This window comes from Haliotis rubra, unplaced genomic scaffold, assembly GCF_003918875.1.
Source record: "Haliotis rubra isolate DU_JTF1 unplaced genomic scaffold, ASM391887v1 Scf718, whole genome shotgun sequence".
Classification (NCBI taxonomy): Eukaryota; Metazoa; Mollusca; class Gastropoda; order Lepetellida; family Haliotidae; genus Haliotis; species Haliotis rubra.
This window is the reverse complement of record NW_025767433.1, coordinates 136,051-152,068: the sequence shown is the minus strand read 5'-3', so window position 1 is coordinate 152,068 and position 16,018 is coordinate 136,051. Positions and strand designations below refer to the sequence as shown.

The window sequence follows — 16,018 nt, the reverse complement described above, 5'->3', positions numbered from 1 at the left end:
AATATTGCCTGAATAAAATCCTATTTCACAAAGAACCTTTGAAAGCAGAAAATATCAAGTGTGTTTAATATCATAAATGTATCACAAATAAGTAAATGAGTATGTTTTTTATCTGCTTTTAGCAATATCCCCTCAATATCATATGTTGGGATTGGCTTCTCACATTGTACCTATTGGGAATAGAGATTTCATCATGAAGGGTGTACGCTTTAACCAAATCGTGTCATACAGTGGAAACCTGATACGGAAAATTTCAAGGGACTCCTAAGTGGGATGTTTGTTCAGCTGGAGACTGACACGTGCCCCTCATGTAGGATTATGTGGTGATCGCTAATTTAGTTACCCAGTCTCTTGTTAAGTAATTTACTTCCAGGGACCGTGAGAAGACGTTTGGTTAAGCGGTATTGTTTACTTATCCAAATTTAGTTAACTGGACTCTAGTAGTGATAATTAATAAAGAAATTTGCCCGGAACAAAGAATAGTGTTTACTTATCCGGTCTGTTTAGTGAAGCAGTCTTTTCTTAGACGGTTTCCACTGTATATCATTAAATATAGTAACGAAAAAAAGCATGTGAGTATTCACAGCCTGGGATGATGTACTGCATAATTATTTGGACCATTCCTTGTTTATAGAAACACTCTAATTTTAAACCACTTCCTGAACTATGTTGCAATGTTCAAGTTTCCAAGAAGGTTTGGCATCAATGTATAGTGGTTTGCAAAAGTAATATCTGACCTCATTTGCATATTTATCGGAATGGTGTATGGTATTATTAACTTTATTAATTAAATGATAAAAATTTAGAAAAATATGTCAGTGTATGAAATAAGGCATGTCCGACCGCCCGAGACAGGCTAGATTTCTGACGGACAGTCTAAATTTACAGCTTGCCAGCCCAATGGTCTGGTAAAGGTTTTAGATGTTCCTCACATATGAGTGAATCCACCATATCTTGCTGTCTGGTCCGGTTAAATCTATTTAGGGATGGTACTATTTTCATTGTTAGTTAACAGCCCTGATGCCTGGCTGGGTTTTTGGCTTATTTCATACACTGTATATACCATTTTGAAGTAATGTTAGATATTATTTAGTCATAATGTTGATCATTAACCATTAATGGACTTTTATTTCTGGCTTTTTTGTTTACTGAGAACATTACTTCCATGGTTACAGAGGTCAAGTGCGGCCTTCCTTTCATCGAACATGCTTCCTTGTCCCCGAGTTCAGGGGTCAATGTCAACGAAGATGTGACAGTTTCCTGTGATTCTGAATACCGGTTGTCAGGACAACAAACGTTCAAGTGCGGAATTGACACGCCACCAAAGTGTATCAGTAAGTCCAAATATCTCTGTTTATTACCTACAAGGGCGAAAATGTCTGGGTTCATATTTTTCATACAATACCCTAGGACAAAATGTAACTTTGTCATGGTGACGTGAAGTCATGAACTTTGCTATGATGTCACGTTTTCTTCTGTGACATTGTGTTCTACATGCGGCGATGGTGGGTAGCCAGCCTATGTTTGAAGGTAGATTTGGGTTTATTTTCCTCAAGTTGATGACTTCGGTAATAAACAGAATACTATATTTGTGCCCATATTATACTATGTTTACGACACTCGTGCCTAAATATTGGTATTTCGGCACTCGTGTTGTAAACATTATACAATTATAGACTGGTAATGAGGTCAATACCTGTTTTTATGGAAAGCTGCTCAATATTGACCGTGGGTCCATAAAAACAGGTATTGACGGAATTCACCAGTCCATAATTGTGTTATTATGTAATTACCGGATAAAAAAGCTCCTCAAAACCAAAACATATCAATTTTTTTCCTCTACAAACCAATAACATTATGTCAACAATACTTGGACATGTAAACAATAGAATGACGTCATAGCTTGATGTCAAAATCTATTCTTAGTAACTCAAGTCAATATGACTTTTGGTCGGACCTGGGTTGAAGTCAATATGCTTTTCTGTCGACGGTCACGTGACCGCCTCTAGACCAATCAGGTAGCCGTAAAAGTATGCTTACATAATAAAGTATGACGTGGGCACTCGTATAATATCCTCTATGTTGATTGTGACAGGGATAAAAATGACTATTTTTCAAACGTGTCTCGGAAATTGTGAAAACGGTAAAAAATACATGTTAGAGGTGCCAGTGACATGGCAAGAAGAATACAGTTTGAGGGCCCCACTTAGAATTGTCTTGTTTTTTTCAAACTAAATTATTCATGGTATGAAGCCTGTACTTTCATGTATGCACTCGTGAAGAAACACACAGAAAGGGATGTATGATGATGCTTATGATTTAAAAGTAACCCCCAGATTTATTAAAAATGATATTATCAAAATCTTAATGACAAGGAACTTTCTAAATTAGAATGCCCCGTGGCACAGCTCAATATATTGATGCGTGCACTGTGGCATGCCAAAATTTCTTGACATATGACCATATACAACATACGGCACATCTCGGCATCATGATGCATGTCCTTGGGCACACCTTAGGATCTTGATGCATATCTTTGGGCACACCTTAGCATCTTGATGAATGCCCTGGCTCAAACCTTAGCATCTTGATGCATGTCCTGTGGCACACCTTAGCACCTTGATGCATGCCCCATGCACACATGAAAAAGATACTTATCTTTTCCTGAAGAATAATGTTTGACATTAATTTTTGTAGTTGCTGTCAAGGTCTTTCAGCAGTGACAACAGTTTACAGTGAATAGCGTCCATCAAACCTGCATGAGTTAACATTAGACTTATTGTCCTTCCATGTTCCAGACATTGATGAGTGTACCGAGGGGACCTCTGGATGTTCTCAAGTATGCACAGACAAGGATGGTGGGTTCACGTGTTCATGTAATGAAGGCTATCGGTCAATCAGCGTTGGGTCTGCTGTCTGTGAGGGTAAGTCCACTTTCAAAATGAAATTATTATTATTATTATTGGATATTTATATAGCGCACATATCCACGCACTAGTGCATGCTCAAGGCACTGGTATTGTTTCCCTCGATCATTGGATGTCAATCTAAAAAAACGGCACATCTTATTATCAATCTCAGCTCTCTGGGGAGCATACAACTCTTGCTGCCACAAGGCGTACCGAGTTATTGTGGCTTTCCCATCCTAACGAGGTACCCATTCACAGCTGGGTGGACTGGGACACATAGTCACAGTACTTTGTCCAAGTTTACTGCATAGGCGTTTGCACGTATTCATGTGGCCCCCATCTGGTCATATACCAACAGATTCATGGGTTCTTTTAAGTGCACAGGGTTGTGTATTGTACACAAAGAATCTGCACACAAAGTTGACTCCAAGGTTTTTACACCCGATCACAAGTTGGCTTGATCCTGGCACATCGTGCCTGGTGGATCACTAGCCTGGCGCCCTAGCCAGCTCGCCCACCACTCCCCCTGTAGCTTTAGGGTTGAATCTTTGAAGCTTTGTCCAACAGTGTCCACAGTATCTCAATTCTATGTATGACCTCCGTTGCTGATTCAGATGTAACCATGCCTTAACAGGATGTTGTTAGGGTCTTTGAATGGCATCTGGAAGGGCTACACCTAAAGGGTGAACAATTTCTGGATGTCAACTTCTGTAATATGAGGGTCCTTTCCCGGGGTGAATTACTTGCCCTTGATGTATACTTGTCAGTGTTTTTGGCTTCGCTACTATATCTAGCATCACCAATCAGAATTTGAGTTACAGTGAGTGAGTTTGGTTTGTTGCTTTTAGAAATATTCCAACAATATCACGGTGGGGACACCAGTAATGGGCTTCACACAATGTACCCATGTAAAACCATACTCACTCACTCACCCAGTGATAATTTTACTAGCCAGATGCTTTCAGACCATTGTTACTATAACGCTGTTGTTTGTCTTCCAGATATAAACGAGTGCAATTACAGCAATGGTGGCTGTACAAACACATGTGAGAACTTCCCCGGGGGCTATCGCTGTACCTGCCCCACGGGCTACCAGCTGTACACCTACAATGGACTGGGGGGGATCTTGATCCCCATCGGAGAGACTGGAGACAAACCCTGGAACTTGTACCATATCAACCACACCTGTATCAGTAAGTCATTAACCACACCTGTATCAGGGAGTTATTAACCACACGTGTATCAGTAAGGCATTAATCACACCTGTATCAGTAAGGCATTAATGACACCTGTATCAGTAAGGCATTAGTCACACCTGTATCAGTAAGGCATTAATCATACCTGTATCAGTAAGGCATTAGTCACACCTGTATCAGGGAGTTATTAACCACAACTGTATCAGTAAGTAATTAACCACATGTGTATCAGTAAGGCATTAATCACACCTGTATCAGTAAGTAATTAACCACATGTGTATCAGTAAGGCATTAATCGCACCTGTATCAGTAAGGCATTAATCACACCTGTATCAGTAAGGCATTAACCACACATGTATCAGTAAGGCATTAATCACACCTGTATCAGTAAGGCATTAACTACACATGTATCAGTAAGGCATTAATCACACCTGTATCAGTAAGGCATTAACCACACATGTATCAGTAAGGCATTAATCACACCTGTATCAGTAAGGAATTAATCACACCTGTATCAGTAAGGCATTAGTCACACCTGTATCAGTAAGGAATTAATCACACCTGTATCAGTAAGGCATTAATCACGCACCTAATTATCACACCTGTATCAGTAAGGCATTAACCACACATGTATCAGTAAGGCATTAATCACACCTGTATCAGTAAGGCATTAATCACACCTGTATCAGTAAGGCATTAACCACACATGTATCAGTAAGGCATTAATCACACCTGTATCAGTAAGTAATTAACCACACCTGTATCAGTCATTTATTTACCACACATGTATCAGTAAGGCATTAATCACACCTGTATCATTGAGTAAATTACAACACCTGTACCAATAAAATCACAACTGTATCATTTAGTAATAAATGACACCAGTAGGAATAAAACCACACCTGTATCATTAAGTAATTCACGGCACCTGTAGCAATAAACCACACCTGTACTATTAAGTAATTAACGACACCTGTAGCAATAAACCATACCTGTATCATTCAGTAATTAACGACACCTGTTTTAGTAAAACCACACCTGTGTCAGACTGTAATGAACCACACCTGTATCAGTAAAACCACACCGTATCAGTGTATCATTTAGTAATTAACAACACCTGTATCAGTAAAACCACACCTGTGTCAGACTGTGATGAACCACACCTGTATCAGTAAAACCACACCTGTATCAGTAAAACCACACCTGTGTCAGACTGTAATGAACCACACCTGTATCAGTAAAACCACACCTATATCAGTAAAACCACACCTGTATCATTTAGTAATTAACAACACCTGTATCAGTAAAACCACACCTGTGTCAGGCTGTAATGAACCACACCTGTATCAGTAAAACCAGCCCCCTCGCAAACAGTATCGTAGCGTGACATTACACAAACAATGACCCCTGTGTGTTACAGAACAGACATGCCCTGCTCCAGCATTGACAATCACCAATGGTAAAGTGACGACCAAACAGACATCCTTCAGTTTCGGGGACCAGGTCACCTACATCTGTGACATTGGCTACATCCTCCAGGGGCAGGGAACTCTGCAGTGTTTCAGCGGCAACACGTGGAGTGCTCCTGCTCCAGTATGTGTTGGTAGGTGCCTTCTTCCACTGTTCAATTTCCTTTGAGTGAGTGAGTTTAGTTTTATGCCGCACTCAGCAATATTCCAGCTATATGGCAGAGGTCTGTAAATAATCGAGTCTGCAACAGACAATCCAGGGATCTGGTGGTCAGGCTTGCTAACTTGGTTGACACATGTCACCGGTTCCCAATTTCGTAGATCGATGCTCATGCTGTTGATCACTGGATTGTCTGGTCCAGCCTCAATTATTCACAGACCGCCGCCACATAGCTGGAATATTGCTTAGTTCGGCGTAAAACTAAACTCACTCACTCTATCCCTCTCTCACTCACACACACTTAATTACCTTCCCTCTTAACGAAATTTTCAAGCTCCATTTCAGTGTATTAAACATAATTACTCCACTTGCTCGCACAGATTGCAAAAGGACTCAGAAAACAACGATGGGAGCTATAATTATATGCATGTGCTTAATTTTCCAGAGGCAACCTGTCCCCAGCTGATCATTCCCCAGGGTTCAGCCAACACTCCAACAGTTTCTCCCCAAAGTAGCATTTCGTATCTTTCCTACTTCACGCTCACCTGTTCCTTGTCCGGAGGTGGCTCGACAACAGAGGAGCGGCCATGTTACTACAACAAGCAGTCCAACACCTACCAGGTGTCCTCCACCTCCCTCACATGTCAGAGTGAGTACAGATGAAATAGGAATCTGGGTCAAAAGCCCCTCAACCAAAAGGCCCTCAACCAAAAGCCCCCTCAGGACAAAAAAACCCTCAGGACAAAAAACCCTCGAAAACTGATCAAAAGCCCCTCACTTTATGTATTAAGGAGAAAATAAGATTAAAGACAAGAAATGATCAATAACATGAAACGTTTTATTGGTTCATAATATAATGACCCTAAATACGATATAAATTAATATGTAATTAGCAATTGATTTAGTGATTACGGAGTAAATATCAAACAAATGATAACAAATCTACAAGAAATTATTAATGACATGAAAAATTGTATTGCATCATAATTAGTAATTAAACAAATTAACACAACCTAATGTTGTGGCCAATGGCGGAAAAAAAGTCACAGGGGTGCTCAAATTAGCAAGGGTCTTTGTCCAGTGGGGCTTTTGGTTGATGGGCTTTTGTAGCAAGGGGCATTTGGCCAGTGCCCGTGAAAGCCTCGTTTTAGCTCACCTGGTGTGTCCATGTACAAATTGTGTAGAGCAGACAAATCAGTTGCTCAGTTCTGAGCACTTGCACCTTCTTCTAAAATGGCCATGCTGCTATCGCTTTTTTGCCTCGCCCTAATAAGAATGTCAATATGTGAAGCCCATTTCTGTCTTCCCCTGCTGTGATATTGATGGAATATTTCTAAAAGCAGCGTAAAACTAAACTCACTGACTCCCTCACTGATAAGAATGTAATTTCCCCGTAATAATCCTGTAATATAAAAGGTTTGATGTCCATCTGATTAAGTTACTTCTGCCATTATTCATCATAAGCGTGTTCATTATAAACTAGTTTACTGTTTTTGACAAATATAGTTTTCATCAGCTCAAACTGATTTGCCAAACAATTTGTCAGTTGTTAATTAAACATGAAGAAGAAATCACCCATCCCCAACATGTGCAAATATTTTTGAACAAGGGAAATTTTTCCTAACAAGTGGTTGGGATGGCAGTCAGTAATGTAGATATCGAGGGATTGTTATAGTGTTATTTTAACCAAACTGCAGGAAAAAAGGCTATGATGTAAAGGTGGTAGTACATTTAAATCCATTCAACTTTCTTACATACATGGTAAACATTTGTTCTTTTTTTATTGGTATCTGTTTGTAGTGTAATTAAATTCACAACAAAGTCAAACGTAGCATGCAGTCACCCACCCTTGATGATGTTCTGATCACTGTTATAAATGAATTGTTGATGGAGAATAGTACATAATCAGTCAATCAGAAACCTTGGCTTGGGATTTTGTGTTCAGATGGATATCATATCAGATCTTTATTCAGAACAATAATGAGCTTAAATATTCTTTAAATAAAATTGTTTTAATTTTCAGTAGTGAGGAGCAGAAGTTAAATGAATCAAGCATTTTAGGCTTACTCACAAACTCACTCTTTGTTGTAGGAGCCGAATGCGGTAAGCCCCCTCTCATTTCGGGGTCGACCTCTTATACCACTTCCTGCACCAAGACTGGCTGCCAGTTTCTGTTTGAGTGCAAGTCTCCACTGTTCACCCGTGAAGGTACCAGCTCCTCAAACGATTTCTATGTGCGATGTGGCTCTGATGGACAATGGGACTTCAACAACCTTCGATGTTCAGGTAGGATGCTTACCCTGTGTTGTGGAATATTGGAATTACCAATATTCCACTCATATGGCGGTGGTCTGTAATTAATACTGTCTGGACCAGACAATCCCGTGATCAACAGCATAAGTATTGATCTATGCCATTGGGATACGATAATATGTGTCAACCAAGTCAGCAAGCCAGACCGCCCAATCCTGTTAGTCACCTCTTACACCAGGCATGGGTTGTTTAAGACCAATTCTAACCCAGATCTTCACACGTAGGTTTAGAGGAGGTCCACAGTAGCCCATGCATTTAATATCAGTCAGGGACAAACAGCATCTCTGCTGTATTATGCCGCATCTCTGTTGAATCTTGCTGTCTATGTGGTGTATCTCTGACTTATCTTGCTGCATTTCTATTGTATCTTGTTGCATCTGTATTGGATCTTGCTGCATTTCTGCTGTATCTTGCTGCATTGTTGTTGAAACTTGCTGTATTTCTGCTGTATCCTGCTCCATTGCAGTTAAATCTTGCTGCATCGTTGCTGCATTCTGCTACATCTCCATTGAATATTGCTGCATCTCTGCTGAATCGCGCTGCATTCTTGCCTCATCTTTACTGAACCTTGCATCTCTGCTGTATATTGCTGCATCTCTGCTGAATCTTGCTGCATCTCTGCTGAATCTTGCTGCATCTCTGCTGAATCTTGCATCTCTTCTCAATCTTGCTGCATCTCTGCTACATCTTTCGGCATCTCTTCTCAATCTTGCTGCATTTCTGCTGAATGTTGCTGCATCTCTGTTACATCTTGCGGCATCTCTTCTCAATCTTACTGCATCTCTGCTACATCTTTTCTCAATCTTGTTGCATCTCTTCTCAATCTTGCTGCATCTCTTCTCAATCTCTTCTGCATTGCTTCAGAATCTTGCGGCATCTGCTGAATCATGTGGCATCATTGTTGCACCCTGTGGGGAATAGGGATAAGAATAGGTACTCAGCAACCTATATATAATATTTGTTGAATGCAGCGTCTTTGTAGATCATTTGATGAGACTTGGCTGATTGTTGGTGAAAATCCTGAATGCTCAGTGCTGTTCTCGTCCATGCTGGAATATTAACAAGCCACCCTTGATATAGCTGAAAGATCAATGAGTGCATCCTCAAGAAATATAAAAGATAAAATTATCTGTCTAACTTACTTCATTGCTGAAGGGGCGGTGGGGAAGGTTAACTGTTAAAGCATTCGCTCATCATGCTGAAGACCCGGGTTCCATTCCCTACATGGGTACAATGTGTGAAGCCCATTTCTGGTGTTCCCCACTGTGATATTGCTGAAATATTGCTAAAAGCGGCATATAACCATACTCACACACTCATTGCTGAACATTCAGTTCAGCATGAAAAGCTGATGCAGAGTACAGTCAAATCCCGATGAGTCGAATCGCTGGGGACCAAGTAATAAATTCGACTTATCAGTGTATTGGAGACATAGGTATGTCTATGAGGGTAGATAAAAAGATGATCGAATATTGAACAAGTCCTTTTTTCAGCACATCATATCAAAATATAGCACACGTCAATACATTAGGTGACATAGATAATGAAAACAAATAGTATATAAATATGAACACATTTCAATACTAGCACAATGAAATACAAAATACATGTACGTCTTAAAATCCATGAACAAAATCTATCGGCAATCAACAGATATACATGGCGCCATCTTGAATCTAGTTGAAACAAAAAGACGAACTCACTTATGGAAAAAGTCTGACATTAATGTCAATTACCCAATCAACAAATAAACCAGACGTCATCCAGGCAGACTTGTGACAGTATGAAGTCGGCAGAGATCTGACGTTCTTAAAACAACACGGCTTAGCAGATTTCCCTATCACTAATAGGGGCACCTTATCAGTTCCAGTCTGATTAGCACAGACAAGGACAGTTAGGCGTTCTTTTGATTGTTTGTGCTAATTCTTTCGTTTCCGTAAAATCACTAATCTGCCTTTGGAACTCACTCGTCAATGGCGGAAAGGTGTGAGCCACGCTGGTTTGTTAATTGCATCAGTTAGCTACACAAATTACCTTCTCATTGACTGACTTCGGCTAATGTATACAAGATTGCTGTTGTTTGAATCTTATAGAACAAATTTCCTTCTCGAGTCATCGTGTGTATTTATGAGACGAATTCGTGTAACCAGAAATCAAATGATGACAACTGTAACAGGGAATGGTTGGGACCGACAGATACTTCGAGTTATGCATAATATTCGAGACACTGGCATTCGACTCATCGGGATTTGACTGTATATTCCTTTAAACATAGTTTGTTGTACCCTAAGTTGAAAGTAAATGGAATATATGTCATCAGTGCTGTTCAGATTGGATCATTTCAAGGCCAAAACTATTAGAGTATTATGGGAAGACAAGAGACTACGTTGTGTTGCCTCAGCATTTTTGACGCATCAACGAACACTTATTGACAAACTTGGTAAATATAGATTTGAAATTTGAGATGGAAAAGCTGCACAGTGATTTACTATTTCAATTATATCTCTTGCTCTGTTAGGCACATCCTCGATAATCTCCAGGGTATACGTTACGGTCACTCTCCACTATACCCTGGATGCATCCACGTCTTGACCCGATAATTATATTACCTCCCTTTGCTGGCTCCGCATTCTCACAGTAGTCAATCAGCTAAGCCGCCGTTACATCCGAGTTTGCCAGCGTCAACAAAGATAGCGGTTGCAGCCGCGAAAGTTTGTTCACAGTGCGACTCAGATTTTGTTTTTGTTTGTTTGTTGTTTTGTTTTTGGGGGGTTTTGGGGGGGAGGGGGGAGGAGAGGAAAGAGAGAGAGGAAACAGACAAATTGACATGTCTGAAATCTTAAACAAATATTAGCAAGAAATCCTTCTACCTCTTTCCGAGTACCTCTGCAACAATATATTATTACCTTGCCAAGTGTAATTGGTTCGATTATTTAAAAAGCGAAAGTGAGTTGTGATTGGTACGCTCAACTTCCCAGCGTAGACACCTGACTGGATAGAAAGCCAGCAAAGGGAGGTAATAAAATCATCGGGCCAAGACGTGGATGCATCCAGGGTATAGTGGAGAGTGATCGTAACGTATACCCTGGAGATTATCGAGGATGTGTTAGGTATTGTTTCAGAAGCATTGTCTGAAACTCATGTGTGTATTGTGTCATAAACGAAGCTGGTAATAACAATCAACTGTGCCTACATTTCTTCCAAATCTACCAGTGATAAAGCTAAAACATACCCTCAAAACTAAACTTGAAATAAAGAGTCGTTTCAATTTTATGTGTTTTTCATTATTAAAACTGGAAATATGCAATGAGAAATCTGGTATGTATTGATAAATCCTTGCATGAATAACGAACCAACAGATTTCATATTATAACATTGCTGATGGCTAAGATTATTTGAAATGTTAAAACTGAAATACTGGAAGTGACTCGGGAATGTTTTCTTGTGTTGTAGGCCCAACGTGTACGGATCCTGGCACCCCACCTGGTGCACAGCAGGTGGCGACGTCATACGAAGAATACAGCTTGGTGTATTACCGCTGTGATCGAGAGCTTGCAGGCTTCTTACCCACCAACCCGTACCCCCTTGAATGTGTCTACAACTATCAAAATGGCAGTCTACAGTGGAATGCAACTATGCCTACCTGCACAGGTAGGACCATTCCCTTTTGTCCTTGATGACCTGCAAGGGGTGCTTAAGTAGGCGTGACTATGGAGGGGGAAACAAGTGTTGCAATCATGATAGTCTATTGTGACCAACTATTGCAATAGTTTTTTTCTCTTTTTGATTTGTCTCCTAAATGTCATTTCCCAAATGAATGAAATATTTATATGAAATAAAAACAAGTTGAAGTAGTTTCAGTTTCTTTTAATAACTTACAAGAAACTGGAAACCCAGATCAAGTAAACATTTTAAACATGAACTCAATGAAGCTGCAAGTCTACACCCACACATCCTGTATTTCACGCTGCGCATTTATCAACGGAGATCAATTACTAAACTATCGATAGTCATACGTATCTATCAATGCATCGAAAGTTTTTCATTTCTACCATCGATTAATTGCTATCAGAGACTCAACACTTGCAATCCACCGATAGTTCGATGCATCATTAAGGCCCTAGGTGTTTGGTAGTCTGGTCATCTAAAGTGTAGCAATCGATGGTGCAGAGTTGTCTCCTCTTTATTGGAATCTCAAATTTGTTCTGAGTGGTTCTTGATTTGTCAGCATTATACCTGTCCCAGCAACAGAAACTGTTATCATTGTTCAGTTGTTATTTTTTTAAAAATTTCTTCAATGCTATAATGTGTTGTGACCAAAACACTTCTCCAGTATTTCTGTAACATTCCTGTAATATTGCTAATACATTCTGCAACATTGCTTCATTCCTGCATAATTATTTTAGCTAAATTCCTGCTAAGTGCCTACACCATCACTAAATTCTAGCAACACTGCTTCAACATTGCAGCATCATAACCACCTCTGTGGTGTAGTGGTTAGAGCATCCACCTGGAGAGAGGAAGGTCGTGGGTTCAATTCTCGGCCTCGTCATACCTAAAGACGTTAACATTGGTACTTGTTGGTCCCTGCCTGGCACTCAGCATTAATGGGTACAACAAGGACTGGTTGGCTTGGAGTCAGTATAATGTGTCAGAGTGGGGTATTCATGCTTTAGTGCGGCATGGTATCTTAGTGAGCTAGCACTATAAAACCAGGTTAAGTTTGGGCTAGTACAAGCAGCCACACATACATACGCATGCACGTCGTCATATGAGCAAACTTTTCTTAAGTACAACGTTATACCCCATTTCGCCTCACCTCCAGTATCATATACCTATATTGTTGACTGACATGCTTCTCATGTCGTTTTTTGTGAAATACGGCTCAGGACTCACAAAATTAGTTCACTGGGGACACATAATATGCAGTTCCAATTAGCAGCTATTCTTTTGTTTAGATGTCCTGAATGTGCCTGTTTTCAGATCAGGAGCGACCTTTCTTTTACAACTGCCCGTCCAGCGAGAGGTCAGTCAGGCGGTTCAACCCTCTGCCCATTATTGACCCCAATCCACAGGATAACAGTAACCTACTGCTAAGGCGGAGTGTGTCACCAGCCAACTTTCGGGGAAACCAGACTCTCATTGCTTCTGATACGCAGGTGCTGTACGGAGCTGAGGACTACGCAGGGAACATTGGCACATGTTCCATCAATGTCAAGGTCATTGGTGAGTTCAGCGAGTTTAGAAGGTGTTGATGCTGTTGGGAATGATTTGACTTTGTACTGTGTGTCATTATTGAAGTTTGCATCGTCAAGGTCAAGGTCTTTCCACCAGTGTCAAGGTTATTGGTTAACAACCTTAGCTGGTTCACGATTGAGGTGAATGATTCTAATCTGGGTACTGGTTTCATATCTCTAAGTAAGTTTGCGTTGTCACTGTCAAGGTCATTGGTGAGTAAACATCTTAAGATGGGACCGCCTCCGTGGTGTAGTGGTTAGAGCGTCCGCCCGGAGAACGGAAGGTTGCGGGTTCGATCCCCGACCGCGTCATACCAAAAGACGTTAAAATATGGTACTTGTTGGTCCCTGCCTGGCGCCCGGCATTAATGGGTACAACAAGGACTGGTCGGCTCGGAGTCAGTAAGTAAAACCAGTTTAAGTCTGGGCTAGTACAAGCAGCCACACATACACATACACATGCATGCACGTCGTCGTATGAGCGAAATATTCTCAAGCACGACGTTAAACCCAATTTCACCTCACCTCACATCTTAAGGTGGTGCCATGACATGTCTGGTTTTGCCCAGAATGTAAATACACTCCACCTCTTTTCTTGCTCTTCTTGAGCTGTATCATTGCTCATATCACTCTCCTTGTATTGCCTGTATTTTGGCTAAAATTCAATGCCTGTCACTACAAGGTAAACGAGTCATTATTATCGTTTCATTCCAACCTGTATATGTTTTTATTGGATCAAGAAGATCTTTGACAAATTTATCAGGACACCTTGTCTCCCTACAGATGAGGAACCTCCCATTCTGACGTGTCGAGACTCCTTCAACTATCAGCTCCAGGATGAGTTCGACTCACAGACGTATGATGTAACAACCTTTGCTTCGGCCACAGACAACATGGGCAGGAGCAGCTTGCAGTTTTCCTTCACTCAGTTGTCCCTGGACAAGAACAGCATCGGCACAATTCACACCATCACCGTGACGGCAAGAGATGATGCAAACAATGAAGACACTTGCATCATACAGGTCACAGTGACAGGTGAGTGATCCCTGCATGGTGTAGGAGTGGCGGCTGAGTAGGACAGCGCTGTATTACCGCTATACTGGTATGTACCGCAATACACCTTTCAAACAATATGTATTGCAATGATTTTCTCAGAATCGGTATATTTGGTAATACAGTCAAATCCCGTTGAGTCGAATGCCGGTGTCTCGAATATTATGCATAACTCGAAGTACCTGTCGGTCCCGACCATTCCCTGTTACAGTTGTCATCATTTGAATACCGGTTACACGAATTCGTCTCATAAATACACACGATAACTCGAGAAGGAAATTTGGTCCCATGAGATTCAAACAACAGCAATCTTGTATACATAAGCCGAAGTCAGTCAATGAGAAGTTGATCCAATTAACAAACCAGCGCGGCTCACACCTTTCCGCCATTGACGGGTGAGTTCAAAAGGCAGATTAGTGATTTTACAGAAATCACTGTCTGTGATAATCAGACTGGAACTGATAAGGTGCCCCTATTAGTGATATGGAAATCATTAGATAAACAAATGCTTAGGCGGAGGAATTAGGACTGGATCATCTTTTTTTCTACCCTCATAGACATACCTATGTCTCGAATACATTGATAAGTCGAATTTATTACATGGTCCCTAGCAATTCGACTCATCGGGATTTGACTGTATATTGTATAGCATGTAGGTGTGCTATATGTAACCATTTTAGTTTTTCAATCCTAAGCTATAAGCATAAATAAGTATCACTAATATATTCTTATCTTTACTATCCCTTTCACTTTTAGATTGAAATATATATAACATGTAAATATAATGTCATCATTTAATCATTTTTAAGGGGTTTGGGGTAGCCTAGTGGTTAAAGCGTTGGCTCGTCACGCCGATGACCCGGGTTCGATTCCCCACATGGGTACGTGTGAAGCCCATTTCCGGTGTCCCCCGCCGTGATATTGCTGGAATATTGCGGATAGCGGCGTAAAACCATACTCACTCACTCACTCACTCAGAACCGGTATATTTGGTAATACAGTATCCATGAAGTTCTGTGATCATCTCCGTGGTTTAAGTTTAAATCTACACAGACTTTCATTCACATCATTGTAATTACTTGACAAAACAGCATACTTTACATACAAAGCATTTTATAGAAAAGAAAATACAATCCCTCAAAATCAAATAAAAATTCGAAATTTCTGTTATCACAAATATTACATTATTTTTATGGCTTTAGTATGTAGAGAATAGGCTCTGCATGTACAATCGATGTCACTCACTGTCAAACACTTAGGCTCTCAGTAGATTGCAATATATATTGGAATACGAGTACCAGAACCACAATACATTGCAATTCAGGGCTGAGTGATCAAATGTTTGCTCTAGGAGTGAACATGTGCATGTATGTGAATCCAAAAGATGGAGCATTTTGGCACCAGCTTGTGTCAAATGCTCCTGCTGATTATGATGTTGACTTGAGGACGATTGATAAAGCTTCATCTTAATAAGGTGAGGGTAAGCAAAGGCCTGTAGTCCTCACAGCTGTCGATCTCTTGTGACAATGTCACAAGTGTTACATAGCTACCAAATAGTCAACTTTCATGATAAGTACAGGTGATCCTGTCTTGAAACTATTCTGTTTAACCAGGTAATATCACAGGTCTTGTTCCCTATAAAGATACGGTTTATAATTGGTCTTCAGCAAAGCCATGCTTC

The 16,018-nt window shown here is 40.5% G+C and overlaps 1 protein-coding gene across 1 annotated transcript in view; it reads left to right on the top strand.

The window, feature by feature from the left end:
* LOC124259322 (sushi, von Willebrand factor type A, EGF and pentraxin domain-containing protein 1-like) overlaps positions 1 to 16,018 on the top strand; it is a 60,608-nt gene that overhangs the window by 12,680 nt on the left and 31,910 nt on the right. The window contains exons 9-17 of the mRNA XM_046693444.1: positions 1,176 to 1,334; positions 2,799 to 2,924; positions 3,911 to 4,102; positions 5,526 to 5,708; positions 6,180 to 6,383; positions 7,826 to 8,020; positions 11,501 to 11,698; positions 13,031 to 13,273; positions 14,068 to 14,319. Of these exons, the coding sequence (XP_046549400.1) occupies positions 1,176 to 1,334; positions 2,799 to 2,924; positions 3,911 to 4,102; positions 5,526 to 5,708; positions 6,180 to 6,383; positions 7,826 to 8,020; positions 11,501 to 11,698; positions 13,031 to 13,273; positions 14,068 to 14,319 (1,752 nt within the window). The remainder of the gene's footprint in view (positions 1 to 1,175; positions 1,335 to 2,798; positions 2,925 to 3,910; positions 4,103 to 5,525; positions 5,709 to 6,179; positions 6,384 to 7,825; positions 8,021 to 11,500; positions 11,699 to 13,030; positions 13,274 to 14,067; positions 14,320 to 16,018) is intronic.